This window comes from Canis lupus, chromosome 16, assembly GCF_003254725.2.
Source record: "Canis lupus dingo isolate Sandy chromosome 16, ASM325472v2, whole genome shotgun sequence".
NCBI lineage: Eukaryota > Metazoa > Chordata > Mammalia > Carnivora > Canidae > Canis > Canis lupus.
Window position 1 is genome coordinate 26,982,982 of NC_064258.1, and position 19,571 is coordinate 27,002,552.

General features: G+C 35.3%; 1 protein-coding gene across 5 annotated transcripts in view; it reads right to left on the reverse strand.

Moving 5' to 3' along the window:
* LOC112652441 (A disintegrin and metallopeptidase domain 3-like) overlaps nucleotides 1-16,971 on the reverse strand; it is a 95,505-nt gene extending 78,534 nt beyond the window's left edge. For 3 of the 5 annotated variants that reach the window (XR_007402615.1, XM_049094836.1, XM_025435992.3), the window contains exons 1-6: nucleotides 16,801-16,967; nucleotides 16,172-16,254; nucleotides 11,600-11,655; nucleotides 7,210-7,288; nucleotides 1,465-1,541; nucleotides 605-782 (exon numbers count right to left, since the gene is read on the reverse strand). Coding sequence is in view for 4 of the 5 variants with exons in the window: in XM_049094836.1 (XP_048950793.1) it covers nucleotides 605-782; nucleotides 1,465-1,541; nucleotides 7,210-7,288; nucleotides 11,600-11,655; nucleotides 16,172-16,254; nucleotides 16,801-16,858 (531 nt within the window). In the remaining variant the exon portion in view is untranslated. Of the gene's footprint in view, nucleotides 1-604; nucleotides 783-1,464; nucleotides 1,542-7,209; nucleotides 7,289-11,599; nucleotides 11,656-16,171; nucleotides 16,255-16,800 lie in introns of those variants that run through there. The other 2 variants (XM_025436062.3, XM_025436142.2) reach the window with 2 other exon arrangements.
* Nucleotides 16,972-19,571: the final 2,600 nt, after the last annotated feature.

A 19,571-nucleotide genomic window follows, 5' to 3' on the forward strand; every position in this document is an offset into this window, starting at 1 on the left:
ATTTAAAATAATAAATGTAACAATTTAATTATAAGTAAAAATATGTATTATTCTTTTAATAGAAAAAAGAAAATTTCAAAGAGGAGTATATAGCTATATCAGTATATAAATCAGTATACTTATAAATTTCTATTTATAACTAGAGATACTAAAAGAATCAGAATACTTCACTACTCTAAGAGCACTATCTCTAGACAATGAGATTTAGACAATTTCCTGCCTCTTTTCTACTTTTACATTTTCTAGCAAAATTTTCTATTAAAAAAAATATTGGTGGAGAAAATTTCATACAAACTAATAATCAAAAACTTTGTGTAATATTATATTAATAGAATGTTAATTCAAAAACAGTACAAATATGTATATATGCATCAATATACTCACAATTAGAAAAATGTAAGAATTTTGGTTTTTTAATTTTGTGCATTTATAGCTATTACATTTTCTAGATATATGACTAAACGTAAAAATATATTTAAAATTAATATCTTACAACAGAAGATATTAATTACCAGTGTATTTGCTTTCCAAATGTAATAATTCCAATGTGAATAAACTTATCAAAGATAACACAAGCAAAGATCACATATAAGTGGTTACTTACTTCTGATTTCACAAGAATCCTGTAGGGTTGATCTACCAGTTGAGTCGTAGTATAATTTTCTTGTACAGGGGAAAAATCAATTTTATTATTCTTTATTTGATAAAGCATATGCTCATATGCAGCTGCAGATTCCAATGGCTCAATGCCATAACTGACATTCTGCAACAGCAATAATCCCCTAGATATTTAAACACATAAGAAAGAAATAAAAACATAATTAATCTAGATTACCTACTGAGAAATGTAAATCAACATTATATAAAAACATTTAAAAAAACAGGCTTTTTTTTTTTTAAGATTTTATTTACTCATGAGAGACTGAGAGAGAGAGAGAGAGAGAGAGAGAGGCAGAGACACAGACAGAGGGAGAAGCAGGCTCCATGCAGGGAAGCCCGATGTGGAATCGATCCCAGGACTCCAGGACCACACCCTGGGCCAAAGGCAGGCACTAAACCACTGAGCCACCCAGGATCCCCTATAAAAACATTTTGTAGGAATTTAACAGTGGCCTTTGTGGTCTAATATCTAAGAATTATCTCTTCTTACTTGGCTAAACTTTCAAACACAATTTTATAGCTTCTTCTCTCTATTATGACATTTAGAAGTCATTGTGGTGCTAGTGCCAAGAAATGTGAATATTGTTCCTGCTAGCAAAAACTCTTTCTGTGTAAGTTTTATGACTACCAGCCTGATAAAGAGAATAGGAAAAATGATAAGAAGAGGAGGAGGAAAGTATATGAGAAGAAACAAAATCAAAGTCTCTATTTTCCTTGTCTTCACTCTAACCTTGAAGACATTTCCAAAAATTATAGGGCCACACAAGATTTTCAATCATTTATATCTCTAGAATATGCCATTACCTGAGTCCAGAACAAGTGCTAAGTGTCACAACTGATTTTGGAACCTCTGCAGCATATCCTTGATAAAGGCAATGGCCCTAAAAAGAATATATGAAGATACATTCATGAATTATTTGAGGCTTTTAAAAAAGTTTTTAAGATATTTAAATTCCAGTTAGCTAAACACATGTATAGTATAATATTAGCTTCAGGTGCACAACGCAGTGATGCAACACTTCCATACAACACCGGGTACTCATCACAACAAGTGCATGAATGATTTTTAAATAGTTTCTGGTTTATCTTTACTTCCTAGATATCATCAAACATTCGCATTTAGCCATTACCATAAAATTATCCACCAGATATTCCATTATCTGCAATCTCTTCCTCTTAAACCTTTTTTTCTAATAGTCATGACTCCTATCCTTTGCCAAATAATTCTTGCTTTAATTCTAATTTTTTGACAAATAACTTTATCTGCATCTTTTCTCTCTTAGCCACATTTCTTAAATGTGTAGTTTATAACTGCTAACTTGATGTAATTCACAGCATTACTTTAGCTTCATATGTGAACATGTCACTTTTTTTTTTAAGTTACCCAAAAGTATCTTAATCAATATTTCTTCATTTCTTTCTCTTTAGTATCTTACCATGTTCATTACCCTTAGTTTGAGCTTTCCTTCTTATGGACTTCCACAGCATTAATCTTCCCAGATTCTCCCCTAATACTCTCTTTCAGTGAATATTCACTTCTCTTCCCTTAAAAGTCTAGTGACATCTACAGTCAGTCCTGTTCCTTTGTTAATGCTATGCTAATAAAAACTATAGTATCATCACATTCTTTATGAATTTGTTTCTATGTCATTATTATATGTTATTAGCTGTCATGCATATTATTTCCATTAGTTCCAGATAAGAACTTCCCTCAGTGAGAAGGGAGTAGCAAAAATAGAGGAGAGGCACACTGACATCCAGTGGCCTTTGTACAGCCAGAAGAAATGCTCTCCATCACATTGATGCTTCATCATCTGATCCTACCTATCAGTACAAGATGGCCCAGGTAAGTACCTCTTACCACCACAGGCTGCAATAGCAGAAGTCGAGTAGAGTCAGAAGAACAACGCTCAATGGAATAATATAAAAAGCTATAAAAAAGCTAAATTGTCATTGGAACAACACACCACACTAAATCTAAACTTAAACTGGGTTGACTGCCTTCAAAAACAGATTTAAACATCAAAGATTCAAGCGAAAATCACTCACTATACCAAGAACCAAAAAACTCACAACAAAAATAAGAAAAGACAACTGATGACAGTATTGAGATGAGCCACATGTTAGAACTATCAGACAAACATTTTAAAGCAGCCATGGAAAACTGCTTCAGTGAGATTACAAATTATCTTGAAACAAATGACAGAATAGAAACACTAGCAAAAAATCTACTTGGGACAAAGAGAGTCATTACCTAATCATAAAAGCATCAATCCATTCAGAAGACATGGCAATCCTAAATGTACTAGGCATCAAAAAACAGAGCTTCACAATACATGAAGCAAACACTGATACAACTGAAAGAGAAAGACAACAAAAAAGCAATAATAAATGATGAACTCAGTATCCATCATTCAGTTATTGGTAGTACTAGGCAGGAAATCGATAAAAATACAGAACTGAATAACATTAATCAATATGATCTATATTACATTTATGGAAGACTCCACCCCAACAGCAGAGTACACATATTTTTCAATTATCCAAGAGCATTCATTTACACATACAATATAGTGGATTGTGAAGCAAGCCTTCACAAATTTAAAATAATTGAAATCATACAGGATATATTTTCTAACCATAATGATATCAAAGTAGAAATCAGCAGACAAGAAAAACAGGAAAAATCTCCAAACATTTGGAAATTGAACAACACACTTTTTAAAACCCCATGGATAAGCAAGAAGCCTCAAAGGAAATTTTAAAATATATATAACTGTGTTAAAATGAATATACAGCATATTGTTGTAGGCTGAAGCTCAGGCAGTGCTGAGCAGGAAATTTTAGTACTAAAATTCTTACTGTAGCAAAGAGAAAAGGTCACAAATTGATAATACGCTTTTCTCTCAACAAACTAAAACAAGAAACTCAAGGAAAGGAATAAGGAAGAAAATAATAAACATAAAGCTAAATGCTATGACACTGAAAATAAGGTAATAGTATGGAAAAAGCAAGAAAAAGCTGATTCTTTGATAAATTCAATAAACTGAAAAATCTCTAGTATGATTAACACAGTTAAGAAGAGAGAAGAGAGCAGTCATTCATGTCAGAAACAAAACATTCCTGTAATCATTAAAGGATACTAAAGGCCATGACAAAATTACACTACTAAATTCCACACCTAAGATAGAATGGATCAATTCCTTAAAAACCACAAATAACAAACAATACATATGAAACAGATAAATAAGATATTCCTATAACTATTAAATAAACTGAGTCGGTAATTTAAAATTTCATACACATACATACACACACACAAATCCCCAGGACTAGTGACAACAATAAAGAATTTTACCAAACAACTTAAAAATTACTATGTTCTTTATACAACATCTTCCAGAAAGTAAAACGGGAAATAAGACTTCCAAATTTATTTTGAGGCAGATATCATTCTACTACAAAAATTAGACAAAATCTGGACAAAAAAAAACCACAGATCAATACTTCTCATGAACTTTGATTTTAAAAAAAAATCCTCAAGATATTATTAGCAATCAAACCAGTCATGGGTAAAAAGAATTATCCATCAGAGCCAAGTTGCAGCTTGCACAAGGTTTTTTTAGGTTTATACCAAAGCATTTTCTTTCAATCACTACAAATGCTATTGCATTTTAATTTCAGTTTCCACATGTTGTTAGCTGGAAATGCAGTGTATTTGTTGTGTTGATCACATATCCTAAAACCTTGCAGAAGTTACATATTTTATGGTGTTTTTTTAGATGGATCCTTGAGATTTTTTACATAGATGTGTCTTGTACAAATATGGGGCATTTTTCTTTTTTCCTTTTCAATCTGTATACTTTTTATCTCTCTGCTTTGCCTTTCTGTGTTTGCTACAACTTCTAGTGCTGTACTGAAGTGTGTTCCCTATTTGCAGGATATGCATGCTGAAATTACAAAATGTTATTAAAATACATAAGAAAAGAAAAAAGATTAAAAAAAATGGAGAGTCTCACTGCATTCACAGATTGGAAGATTCAACATAGCAAAAATGTCAAGTCTCCACAAATTGATCTACAGGATTAAGACGTTGTCTATCACAATCCTAGCAAGTTTGTTTGTATTCATAAAGTAATTTAGTCTGAAATTTATATGAACAAGCAAAGACTATCCATGATAAAAATATTAGAAAGGAATAAAGTATGAGAAATCACTGTTGTCTGCAATAAATGCTTAATTTACAAGTAGAAGCATGGTAGTGGCAGAACTACAGACACAAAGGAACTGGACAGAATAAATAAGAACTGAGAAATATATCCACAAAAATATGCCCCACTGACTTTCTGACAAAGATGCAAGAGCAATTCAATGTAGACCAGTCTTTTCTATCAATGGTGTTAGAACAAATACACAACCTCAGTCAAAAGAATAAACCTTAATCCAAACCTCATACCTTACACAAATTATCTCAAGATGAACATACAATTAAATGTAAATAAAACTGTAATACTTTTAGGGGGAAAAAATCTTCAGGAACTAGGCATACATGGAATTCTTAATTTGATACCCAACTCCATTTATAAAAGGAAAAGTTGATAAATTCACTCTCATCAAAATTAAAGATTTCTAATCAATGAGGGACCTTTGAACAGGATAAAAAGAAAAATTACAGACGGGGAATAAATATTGGTACATCATATATCTGGCAAAAGACTTATACTTAGAATATATAAACTGCTTTAAAATCAACCATAAAAACTAATCAATCCAATTAGAAAATTATAAAGGATATTAATAGACATTTCATTTCACAAAAATATGTTCAATATCACTGGACATTAGGGAAATGCAAATTTAAAAATTAAAAATTACATGAGATATCACTAGGCATTTATTGAAATGACTAAAATTCTAAAAAAATGTAAATACTGATCAAATGGTGTCAAAAATACAGACATTCTATCTTTCCTACATTGCCAGTGGAAGTGTAAAATGGTACAGACACTCTGGAAAATAGTTAATATTTTAAAATATTATATATATTAAATATATAATATTAATTAATATTATAATATAATATTATAAATATTAAAAATATATATATTTACCATATAATGGCAATCATATTCCTGGGCATGTATCCCAGAAAAATGAAAAATTATGTCTACACAACAAATCGCACATGAATGTTCTTACAAGCATTACTTTCAATGGTTAAAGACTCTAAAAGATAAAGCATGAGAAGATGGAGACCTGATGTTTCTTTGTGGGAAAGTGATTGTTTAGAAATTTAATTTCTTAAATAGATTTCAAATGATTGAGATTTTCTATTATTTCTCCCCTCAAATTTGATAATTTCCCTTCCTTTTCAGGGAAGTTGGCCATTTCATCTAAATTATCAAATTTATTGACATAAAGGTTTCATAATACTTCAAAATATTTTATTTTCTGTATGACTAATCATATTTCCCCTTTGTCCCTAATATTGATGGAAATTGTTTTTGTTCTAGGTTAGTCTTACTAAGGGTTATTAATGATATTTGTCCTTTTAAAGAACTAAATTCTGAGCTTTAATTTTTTCTATTCTTTTTCCTTTTTCTATCTCATTGGTTTCTACCCTTATCTGCATTATTTCCTTCCTCTACTGTGTTTTTACGCTTTACAGAGTATTTCATTTTGTATTGAAATTAATTTAATGGCAACCTTCCTGAATCCTCTTGTTGCTGAGTTTTAGGCCTTGGGGTAGGGAATGAGGGTGATAAGAGTATCTCTCACTCTCTGCTATTCAGTAGAGTCTTACCCTCTTCAGTAGAGCACACAGGCAGCCTAATCGTTAGTCAAGGGCATAAAGACAATTCCCTCCCTGCAAAAAATTCATACATCTGACGGCCCCTCTATCTGGTCCTGAGTCATCCCAGTTAAAGCTGCATCAGCAGCTCTGGTCCAAGTCTGCAAGCTTTGCTTGGTCCCAACTCCCTATGCTATGGTTGAGACTTTACCCTCAATCAGAAGGGCCAAGTTGAATGTGACTCACCTTCTGGCTCTCTTTTCTCTCAGAGAGAAAATTTTTCCTGATCTGCCTATTGTCAAATGTCTCAGAACAGGTGTCTTGTGTACTTTGTTCTGCCTTCTACTTGCAGATGGTGACAAAAACAATGTTGCACTAGTTTATTTTTAATTTCATTATCTCTCCATTGCAATATAGCAATAGAATCTGACCCTTCACTTGCATTTACTTCTTGCCGATCATCTGTTCTCACAAAGTAAATATCTCACAGACTAAAGCTAATTTTCTCACATACTTAAAAATTTCTTGAACCCTATCCACATTTTAGGATACAATGTAAACTCGTATGTTTCACACGTGAACCTCTTCAGATTCTGTACCCAATATGGTTTAGCATCCTTACTCTCCCTTTCAATAAGGGCTTCTGATCTGTTTGCCCAATAATTCTGTGGGGTAGAAAGCATTTTTTCTTCTTGCCAATGGCAACTTAATGATATTTAAAAAGTAAACCTACACAGCATAAAGCAAAACTAACTTACCTTTTTAAATGAAGAATCTGGATACAATGTTCCTGATTTGTTGTATGCATACACCAGGAAATGAGGGTCTAAAAATGACCTAATTCAACCAAAGTAATGACACTTCATTGTAATTGTAACATTAGCAAAACCAGAATCATGAAATTAAAATTTACTTTCAACTCTACAAGTTCAAATATCCAAAAATTAAATGGTCTCCTCTCTCCATTACCTCAGTTGCATTCTGATAGCACATTTCATATATAAGAAAAAATATTAAGTGGCATAATCAGATAGCAGCAGGGACACACCATAATGACATAGATTTATGTATACTAGAAACCAGGACTTCTGGATTCCAACAGCAAACTTTTCTTTTAGATTCAACAATCAATACATCGCATTGCATAAATATGTTAATATTTCCTAACAAGTAGCCATAGGTTGATAAGAAAAAAAAATATGCTTTTTCCAATAGTTTTCATGAAATTATACTGTGGTAAAAACACTTCCCAAATTTTCAATGCCTCAAAACAACAATGAATGTTCTTCACAAGTTTATTGCAGGTTCAGCTCCACTTCATTCTGGAACCTAGGAAAAGACATACCTTCTTTCTTTATTTATTTTTAAGATTTTATTTAGTTATTCATGAGAGACAGAGATGCAGAGACACAGGCAGAGACACAGGCAGAGGGAGAAGCAGGCTTCATGCAGGAAGCCCCACATGGGACCCGATCCTGGGTCTCCAGGATCATGCCCTGGGCTTAAGGCGGCGCTAAACCACTAAGCCAACGGGGCTGCCCAAAGACATACCTTCTAACCCTGGAACATGCCTTGCTTGAAGCAGAAGGAGAAGAGAAATTGTAGAAGCACACAACAGTTCTTAAAGCCTTTGTTTAGAAGCAGAAGATTAGTGCCTTGCTCAAATTTCATAAGCTAAATGGTATCTATAAACAAACCTCATATGAATTGTACCAAAGTGTCATCTTCTTACAGAGAAGATAGTGATTGTTATGGAACAATCTGACACCACTATTTATTGCTGGGAGACTGGGGTTTCTTAAGGATTCCAAAAACTAAAGCGTAGTTCAAGGCCAGAATCAAAGAGGGGCCAGAGCATTCATTGAGTGTGTGCTTTCACCTCTACTTTTTTTTTTAAGATTTTATTTATTTATTCATGAGAGACACAGAGAGAGAGAAAGAGGCAGAGACAGGCAGAGGGAGAAGCAGGATCCATGCAGGGAGCCCGATGTGGTACTCGATCCTGGGACTCCAGGGTCACGCCCTGGGCCGAAGGCAGATGCTCAACCGCTGAGCCACCCAGGCATCCCTCACCCCTACTTCTCATTCCAGATCTGCTTCTTCATCTTCTTTCATTCCTGACAACTCTTCCTTTCCTCAGTTCAAATAACAAAACTAGAGAGCTTCCCAGAAAAAAAAAATACTGATATTTATCAGCTCATATCCCACATATATTCAAGGACAATGCTGAGTGGCCTGAATTGTTTTAGGAGCGAGTACCTGGAACATGAATTCTGGCACATGGGCAGAGCCACATTTTAGCAACTAAGCAATTATTATACTCATTTTTTTAAGATTGTATTTATTTATTCATGAAAAACACACAGAGAGGCAGAGACACAGGGCAGAGGGAGAAGCAGACTCCCCATAGGGAACCCGATTTGGGACTCCTATCCCAGCAGCCTGTGATCACACCCAGCAGAAGGCGATGCTCAACCACTGAGCCACCCAGGTGTCCCTCATGAATATTTATTTTTATCAGCAATAAATCCCACAAAGGAAGAACACAATCAATAGGTTGGATAGCATGTTTGCCACATATAGAACAGATTAAGAGTTAATACCTACAACAAACAAATTCGTCATGGGAAAAAAAGAAAAGAAAAGCAGAAAAGTAAGTCATAAATTGAAAATAAATAACACAAAACATATGAATAAAAATGAAAACCAAGGGCAATCCCGGGTGGCTCAGTGGTTTAGTACTGCCTTCAGCCAAGGGCGTGATCCCGGAGACCGGGGATCGAGTCCCACGTCGGGCTCCCTGCATGGAGCCTGCTTCTCCCTCTGCCTGTGTCTCTGCCTCTCTCTCTCTCATTCTGTGTCTCTAATGAATAAATAAATAACATCTTAAAAAATAAAATAAAATAAATAAAATAAATAAAATAAAATAAAATAAAATAAAATAAAATAAAATAAAATAAAATAAAATAAAATAAAATGAAAACCAGAAAGGAAAAACAAAAGCTTAGGAGAAGCAATTCAACTAGAATGGTCAGTAAACATTTGAAGATACTACATATTAATAATCAGGGAAGTGCCTATTAAAATAACAATAAAATAGCATTTCTTATCCATTAACAAAAATAAGTGAAGATACTTATTTTATTGAGAATGTAGATAACAGAAATGTTTCTGTATTGGTCTGAGTGAAAACTGGGATAAACCCTATTACGTAAAAACTAGTAGCATATAGCACTCTTGAGAATTGTATCATTTATAATCTATCTATTTCATGGGTGCCCAGAGTATCATGGCCAAAGATATCCATAATATGGCTTTTCTTGCTATAAATATATAGGTGGATAAATAATAAATGAGATATATTTATTTGATGGCTACATATGTATTTACAATCAATTAACTCTTTCTGCACAAAATCAGTGTAAATAACTCTCAGATAAAAATGACATGTGAGGTGCCTGGGTGGCTCAGTTGGTTAAACGTCCAACTCTTGGTTTTGCCTCAAGTCATGATTTCAGGGTCATGAGATCAAACCCCACTATGGCTCAGTACTAGGCATGAAGCCTGCTTAAGATTCTCTTTCTCTGGTTCCCTCTGCCCCTCACTGCCACCCCACCCATTCTTTCTGTCTGTCTCTAAAAAAATAAAAATAAAAAGTTATACAAAATGTTTCATGAAAAGCATAACCACAAAACCAGAACAATAACATAGTAAGTATCTACTGTTCACATTTTTGGGTCATTAGTTCTGCTAATGATGGCCAGGCTTGCTCATTGGTTAGTCTGGGATTCAGCTGGATTTTGGCTGATCTAGAGATGATTAGGCCAATATAAAAAATACTGGACTAATATAAACTATGGTCTTTGTGCAATAATGATGGATAGGATCATCAGTAATAATAAATATATCATTCTGGTGGGGCACATTGATAATGGGAGAGACTACACATGTGCAGAGGCAGGGGGCATATAGAAACTGCCTGTACCTTCCTCTCAATTTTTCTATGAACCTAAGACTAGTCTAAAAAATTAATATTAAATTGGAAACAGGAAACAGGAAACTGCAAACAGCTGATAATTGTTTAGAGAAGTTTCTTTAGGGAAATACAAATTGACACAAAAATGTGATAGAAATTTTTAACACATCTTGCATGCTTTTGAAAATCTGAACTGCTACTGTCTTTTCAGAAACTGGCAACATCTCTCAAAATCCTAATACAAAATGTGAGTAATAAGGAAAGTTGTTGTGCAAATTAAATCAGTTACTACATGCAAATTGGAACATGCCTATCAATTGGTAAGAGTTCCATGAACATCAGTTACTTTTGTTGTTTTTGTTGTTGTTGTTATCATTATCACCATCATTACTATTATTCATACATCTTGATCCAGAAATCCATTTCTTGGTAGCAAGCCCACAAAACAAAATATTTATTACATAAGAAAATACATACAAGGATGTTTATTGCAGGGCTCTATACTGACAATCCTTGGAAATATAACCTCATTACCTATAAACATGCCATACTAGAACTACAGTTATCTTTTAAAGAATAAGTTAAGATATATAGAGAGAAGAGGAAAATGAACACCATTATTAAATAAGACCTGCCAATTGCAAAACAGCATTTCCATTTCTCTAAAAAACTTTTTTGGTAGGTTTCTACATATTTTATTTAAAGAAAAGGTGAAATTTAGAATAGAAAATGGTGGAAAGACACATATGAGGTTATTAATATTGTTTTCCTCATGTAGTGAAAATTTAAGATAAAAAAATATTGGTGTAATATCAAATAAAATGTTTAAAATCATATAAATGTATAAAATGACATGAACAAAATTAAACATGGATAAATTAAATCATTGCCTTAATTATTATAGTTATAATAATAATAATTATAAATAATTAATAATTAAGAACTACATAGACTAATTTTCATTTATCTGACATAAACATTAACTTTGTAATATGAAACTAGAACTTGGCTCAAATACTAGATTTAAAATCTCAAGCTGAAAACTCAGATGCTAAAACAAAGATGTAACATATTAAATATGTCATTTTTCTTGTTTAGGCTCAACTTAGAGTAGTAACTATAAAAATTTCAGAAGTTAAAAAGACTGTATGAAAAATGGAATGTCAACTTACTGTTTTTCAAGATGGAGAGTGTACCTTTTCCGGTCAATTTTGATGGCATAAGTGACCTATAGCAAAATATTCAAGAAGAATGTAATTATTAGAAATTCTGAATTCTTAAAAATCAAAAGCCATAACTTCTTAAAATATATTTACTCTTCCATATAGACAACACAGATCATATCACATGTCTCAAAATAATATATACATATATAATTGTAATCTTCCTTCAATCTTGGAATGTATGACAGAATTAATCATAATTAAACTTAAAATCAAGGAGTCTCAATTATTTCAAAACTAAGAGCATTAGTTGTAGAGTAATCTTGGGAGAAACTAATTTTATTATCTTTTTTCTACTTTGCAATTTCTAGCCCAAGTACATTAAAAAATTAAAGAATATATCACAGTTCCCCTTTTAAGATTAAAGGAAGTATCCCCTAACTATAAAAACACTCTATATCTCCCTCTCCTCTTTAGGAATTGCTTTAGCTACAGAGGGTCACCTCACACCAAGTCACAACTTTCTGAGACAGCCCACATTTACCGAGAAGCCCCCTCATCCCAACTCCAGAGATTGATGGACCATGCCAGCTTCATGCTTTGTTGAGACTCAAATGCGTCTCCATCTCCCCTTCCGACTTCCTGCCCTCCCCTTCCACAGGGGCTCATCACAAGAGCATACCCTAATAAACTGCCTTCATGGGAATCTTCTCAAAGACTCCATCCCAAAGAACCCAATCTGTGACATGATCATAAAAGATACACATTCTTCACAGCATAGCACTTGGTTAATGTTGGTAAACTTTCCACATTTGCAAAGAACATGATTTTGTCATTGGATACAGTTTTCTGCATTTTAAAACTTCTCATGTTCAGTCCCCTGTAAGCTTACAGCTATTGAAAAACGTGTATGGAGTTGACAGCGGGCACAGTAAGCTAAGCATCTGACTCTTGATTTTGGCTCAGGTCATGATCTCAGGGTCCTGATCTCAGGGTTGTGAGATCGAGTCCCACATCAGGCTCCCTGCTTAGTGCAGAGTCTGCTTAAGACTCTTTCTCCCTTTGCCCTTCTCCCACCTCTAAAATAAATAAATCTCTAAAAAAAGATGTGTTGACATCTTCTCAAATTATTGTGATATTATTTTTTTCTCCTTTAATCTGTAGTTTTCTTCATTACATATTTTGAACCTTTGTTGTTGGTTGCAAACAGGAGTAAAATTAACAAAATGGCAAATACTTATAAAGTATGCCTCTATGTCATCTTCAGAATTTGACTTGAATTTTGGGTTGTAATTTCTTCAATATCATACATTATCATTTAATATATATGAATAATAAATAATGTAGAAGTGTATTTTCAAATTTCCATATACATTTTCAAACCTTAATATTTCACTTAATTGCATTGTTACCAGATAAATACTATATTATCAGTATTTTATTTTTAATGTTTTTTCCTTGCTTTTGTCAATTGTGTTGAATAATCTGTATATTCCTGAGAAGAATGTGATTACTACAGTGATAAAGTTGAATTACAGCTAGATTAGAAAAACACTATCTTTATTTCTGGGGTTGCCTAGAAGTCTAGATTTTCTGATTATCAGTTAAGACAAAGGTGGTAAGATTTAAAATGTACTTTTTAAGGGACAAAATCTCTCTTGGCCAAGGTTAGCTTCTTTAGTGCTTGCCTACCTAGTTTGACAAGGCTGGCTTGGCTACTTAGAGTCACTGAAAGCTTTTTAAGAAGTTTTTCCCAAAGTCAAAATTCCACCAATAAGTCTCATTATTTCAAAGACTCATCATGTTCCAGGAGAACAGAGACTGGACTCATAGGGAGCTCACTGTGGATGTTTCTTGAATTCCTGATATTTGCCTGAATTATTTCTCTTGCTGCACCATATGCTTTGCCATTAAATAAAAGCCCCATGGTAATACCCTGTAGAGTCTAGTGAGTCCTAATGAACAGCAGAGGGAGAAAAAAAACAATATATTCACTGTGATGGGTTAACTTCTATATAAATCAATCAAATAAAATATTTTTGTTGTTCAAATTGTCTTTAACTTTATTAATCTTTTTATGATTTGTAAGCCAATACTTGAGGAAAACATTTTAAGACCTATGAAAATGGATTTGAAATTTTCTACCTCTAGTACAATCCGATCTTATATGTGCTGAGAGCATTTTTAAAGACATATACAAATTTAGAATTTTTATATGTTCCTAGTAAATGGAATATTTTATTAAGTAATGATGTTTATCTCTCACAATGGTGTGAGGGTGTGTGTGTTAAATGTTGGGTTTTTTTCTGCTTTTATCATGGATATTTGGTTTGCTTTTGGTTAGCATTTTCCCAGTATGTGTCATATTCCTCTAAACATTTGTTTAGATATTTGTTTTGGTGTAATAGCTTTTATGAACACATAATCACTGGCTGGTTTGGGTGCCATAAATAAAGACAAACAGACCAGTCTATCAAACCTGTCCCAGTGTCTTGTTTTCCACTTAGCAATTCAATGCTCCTCTCCAATCTTGCCACTAAGGTTCCAATCCTTGGATTCCTATCAGATCCCTGCGTGTCTTTACATCAACACTTCTTGAAAACAAAGTGTCCTAACCAAAACTTCTAAGTCATATAAAAAGGGAAGTAAAAATCAGTATAAAATTATTAACCAGAAAAAAAGATTCAAAGAGGCAATATATAAAAAAAGGTATATTAAGACTTAATAAAAAAAATGCCAGTTAAAAATGAAGCTTTCATTTTGATGTTCATGTTAACAAAAATGAGAAGCTAGAAAGTGTCATTATTCTTTGTTAATGGGAGTCAACTATCATACAACTTTTATGAAAGATGTCTTGCAAATATTTATCACTTTTTTAATGACTTGCTCATGATCCTATGGAGATAACTACCTAAGAAGGCTTATAAAACTACATGTTTAAATGTGGCAAAGAATGATGTTACATCCATATAATGCGATAATCATGCAGTTATGAAAAATGAGAAAGCAATGTTTACTATAAAAGTAAATTCTGACTTTATAAATTAAAAGCCAATTAGCACATCATATATTACCATCAAAAATATATGTGCAAAAAAATATGTGCAGGAGTGTGCATGTCTCTAAAAATTCATTCAGTTCAAATTTACTACCTTTAGAAACTGAGGCAGACATTCACTTTCTTAACAACTCTTCGTACTGTCTAGATTTAATTTTACAACATACGTGCTTTCCTTCTGAATCAGGTTAAAAATATCATATTTGTTTTAATAGATGTATATATTTCTATATAAGCAAATATAAGCATGAAAAAATTCTTTATAGTCATTTTAAAAAATGTTACACAACAAATACTAGTGTGACCTCATTTACATAGAATATTTCAATGTACATATTTTCTAGAAAAAGTCCAGGAGACTTTTATATGATAAGGATTTGGGGCACTTTTGTCTGAGTCTGTTTTTAAAAATTTTCATAATGTTCATTGGGAAATGAAAAGAAAAATCAAAATACTTGCTTTCATTTAAACAACATGACTCTTTAACACAGTAATTAGAACAAAAAATTTCCAAAGGATATACATGAATTGATTTGGGTCATGTACTGCAATAATAAAACACTCATATAAAAAATGAATTTTCCACAGGATGGCTCAGTTGGTTAAGCATCTTGACTCTTGATTTTGGCTTAGGTCATAATTTCACAAGTGGAAGCCCCAACTGGAGCTCTGCCCTCAGTGGGGAGCCTGCTTAAGGCCCTCTTTCTTTCCCTCTCGTACTCTCTCTCAAATAAATAAATTCAATTTCTACGACCCAGCAATTGCACTGTTGGGGATTTACCCCAAAGATTTAGATACAATGAAACGCCGGGACACCTGCACCCCGATGTTTTTGTTTTTTTTTTTTTATTCATGAGTATACACAGAGAGGAGAGAGAGAGAGGCAGAGACACAGGCAGAGGGAGAAGCAGGCTTCACGCAGGGAGCCCGACGTGGGACTCGATTCCGGGTCTCCAGGATCACACCCCGGGCTGCAGGCAGCGCTAAACCGCTATGCCACCGGGGCTGCCCCACCCCGATGTTTCTAGCAGCAACGTCCACAATAGCCAAACTGTGGAAGGAGCCTCCGTGTCCATCGAAAGATGAATGGATGAAGATGATGTGGTCTACGTATACAATGGAATATTACTCAGCCATTAGAAACGACAAATACCCACCATTTGTTTCAACGTGGATGGAACTGGAGGGTATTATGCTGAGTGAAGTAAGTCAATCGGAGAAGGACAAACATTTTATGTTCTCATTCATGTGGGGAATATAAAAATTAGTGAAAGGGAATATAAGGGAAGAGAGAAGAAATGTGTGGGAAATATCAGAAAGGGAGACAGAACATAAAAACTCCTAACTCTGAGAGGCGAACTAGGGGTGGTAGAAGGGGAGGAGGGCGGGGGGTGGGGGTGACTGGGTGACGGGTACTGAGGGGGGCACTTGACGGGATGAGCACGAGGTGTTATTCTGTATGTTGGCAAATTGAACACCAATAAAAAATTAATTTATTTAAAAAAGGTGATTTTTTTAATTACGTGCGTTTCTGAAGCTTCACCGTCATTGGTACTTGTCCCAATCTTCCGCGGCACGGTAATTTGTAGAAGGGATGGTTCAGGATCTACAGTAAGGACAACATGTGTGAGCATTCCCCAGTGCCCGGCCGCATCCTGATTCTTCACTTCTCCTCTCACACCACCTCACTCTGAAGCTCCAAGCCCCAACACACACACACACACACACACACACACACACACACACAGGGGCACGCACGCACCCACCACAAAATCAGACTTTGTACATCCCGGGAAGAGGCTCCCAGGAAGTGGGGAGCGTGACCCTGCCCCGGTCCAGACTTCGGGACTGGCCGACCTCAGCCCGCAGGTGAAGGAGTGCTGCGCCCCAGGCCCCAGGCCCCAGGCCCCAGGCCCCAGAGGTGCGCGCCCTCCCCTCCAGGTGCAGGGTCCGGCGAGGGAGGGGCACCTGTCCCAGCCTCGCTCCGAGCCCTCCCCGCAGCAGGCCCAGGACGACCCTGACGCCAGGCGGGCTCTGACAAGACGCTGGTCTCTCCCCAGCGGACCGGGGCTCTGGAGCAAGGTCCCGGGGCCCGCCGAGCCCAGAGGCTCTGCGGCCGGTGGCCCTCCGCGGAGCAGGGTCCGTCACTCACGATGGCCCGCGGAGGTCAGCCGGCCCAGACCTGAGAGCATCAGCAGGAGAGACAGCATCGCGGGGCCCGCCGGCCTGGCCACGGTGACGGCTGTTGGCTGCGGAACGGCGGCCGCGCGCGGGGCCCTGCCCTCCCGCCGGTGGGAAGCGTCGGCGCGGGCCGCGGGGCGGGGGCGGGGCGGGGCGGGGCGGGGCGGGGGCGCGGCTGCTCCGCCCACCCCGCCCCCTCCGCCCCCTCCGCGGACCCGCGCGCAGCCGCAGTCCCCCCGCCCCGCCCCCTGCCCCGCCCGCTGCGCGTGGGAAGCGCACACCCGCGGGTCCTGCTGCCCTCGTGGGCTTGCGCTTTATTTTGCAAGGCGGGGACATCGGAGACTCGTTCGGGGATGACGTGAGGGTCACGAAGTGCATTTCCACCCTGGAGACGGGCCGTTTGCCGGTGAAGTGCTTGGCGGTGTTAATAGTCCACGTCGTAGTTTTCTGGCGCAATGGCTGAATTACTGCAGTGAAAGAAAATAGAAAATGGAAATTCACAATGTGTTTATTAGCAGACAGGTGTCTGTTTTAAGCATATCTACTGCCAGATTTCTAGAAGTCTCGGATCAAAACAAATACACACAGGTGCACACAGATAAAGAGAGTAGAAAACGTATCTGAACCAATTAGTTCTATGGTCGATAACTTTCATAGAAAGCTCCTTTGTTAAGGAAACTAAATAAAACGTTAATTATGACATGGATGCATGTATGTGTTTTAATCCTTCGGTATAGAATTGCAATTTATTTATTTATTTATTTATTTATTTATTTATTTACTTATTTATTTAATAATTGCAATTTAAATACCAGGCCAAGAAATGTGTGGGCAATATCAGAAAGGGAGACAGAACGTAAAGACTGCTAACTCTGGGAAACGAACTAGGGGTGGTAGAAGGGGAGGAGGACGGGGGGTGGGAGTGAATGGGTGATGGGCACTGGGGGTTATTCTGTATGTTAGTAAATTGAACACCAATAAAAAATAAATTAAAAAAAAAGAAAAAATAAATAAATAAATACCAGGCCAAAAACAAATCATAACTATGAAATAATCCTGTAAGAACAACTTTATTTTCCCATTATTTATTTATTTCATTGTGTATAGCTTGGCTTCTTAGGAAAATCTGTGGCTAGTAAAACGTTAAATGTAAACTTCTCTCCCCATTTGTATGACATTCACACATGTGAAGGGAGTAACTTGGAAACAGCATTCATTTTCTAGCTAAATGCACAAGTGGTGACTTCTATAATTTCAGTTTTGCAAGGACATTTTTGCCAGACAATTCTTGAGTTCTCCATCCATGGAACACTCTGCTTATATTCCTTACATGCAATATTTATGCATAAAATCAAATGGTGGTTTTCTCAGTTTCTAAAAGGAAAAAAAATAAAAAGAAATGGACGAAGCTAACTTAAAAAAATATATACATTCCTTTTTCATGATTTTCCTAAACCTATTTTAGTGTCTATTTATTAGGAAAATATTGGTACAGGTAACAAATGATAACAGTAGGAATTTAACTTAAAAATAGCCACTTCTGCATATTTCACTGAAGTCACTGAAGTATGTGATGCCTAATCATTTAGCTTTGTTATGATCTGTGTTGTATCCTGTATTTAATTTATTTGAATATTTCTATGTACCTTATCTTTTTTTCCAAATTACATGAAAAAAATGATGGGATTAACATATCAAAATTATGTTGCTTATGGTAAATTTTCCTGATTGTCTATAACCTGATTAAACTTTTTAAGTCTAATATATATGTTACTGAAGGAATGAAAAATATTGAAAGGTTATTCATGATTCTTCTAAAAATCTGTTGTTTAGTCAAGTAACCAAAAGAGAAAATATATATTTATTATCTAAATTCATTATGGTATTTGCATTGGTGATATTGATGGCTCACTTTTTGCTAGGCATAATTTACAGGCATTCACATCATTTGAATTTAATTCAACAATTATTTTTACATGTTTACTATAAGCCTGAAACTGGACAGATATCAAAATATGTGTGACAACATCCCTGTCTCTCCAATAAATAAATAAATGCAAATAAATGATGGATTTTTGTGTTAGAATGGTAACTTGTAATAGTTTGGGGATGGTGGGATTGAAATGATGAGGACTAGAAATAATAGGTTCATTAAAGGAAATTTTATAAAGTTTAGGCCAAAAATGTCTACAGCCTCAGGATGAGAGTGGGAAGAAAAATAAAGTTGTAGAAATATCCGAGATTTATTTAAGAATAAAAATCAGCTTGCTGAATAATATAATATGGAGATTGGTGAAATTGTTGAGAAGACCTAGACATTGAGATGAGAAGCGCACCAATTTTATTTCATTTTTTATGGCTTTATCTATAACTTTTCAGAAAATTACCTACAGTTATCATTTTTTAAAGTTTTATTTAAACTTAAACTTTTATTTAAATTAAGTCCCAGTTAGTTAACAGACAGTGTAACATCAGTTTCAGGCATACTATATAGTGATTCAGCACTTCACACAACATCCAGTCTTTGTTACAAGTGCCTTCCTTAATTTCCATCACTTGTTTCACCCATCCCTCCACCCATCAGCACTCTGGTAACCATCACCTATAGTTAAGAGTCTGTTTCTTCGTTTGCCTCTCTCTCTCTCTCTCTCTCTCTCTCTCTCTTTTGCCTCTCTGTTCATTTATTTTGTTTTTGTTTTTGTTTTTTTTTCATTTATTTTGTTTCTTAAATTCCATACATGA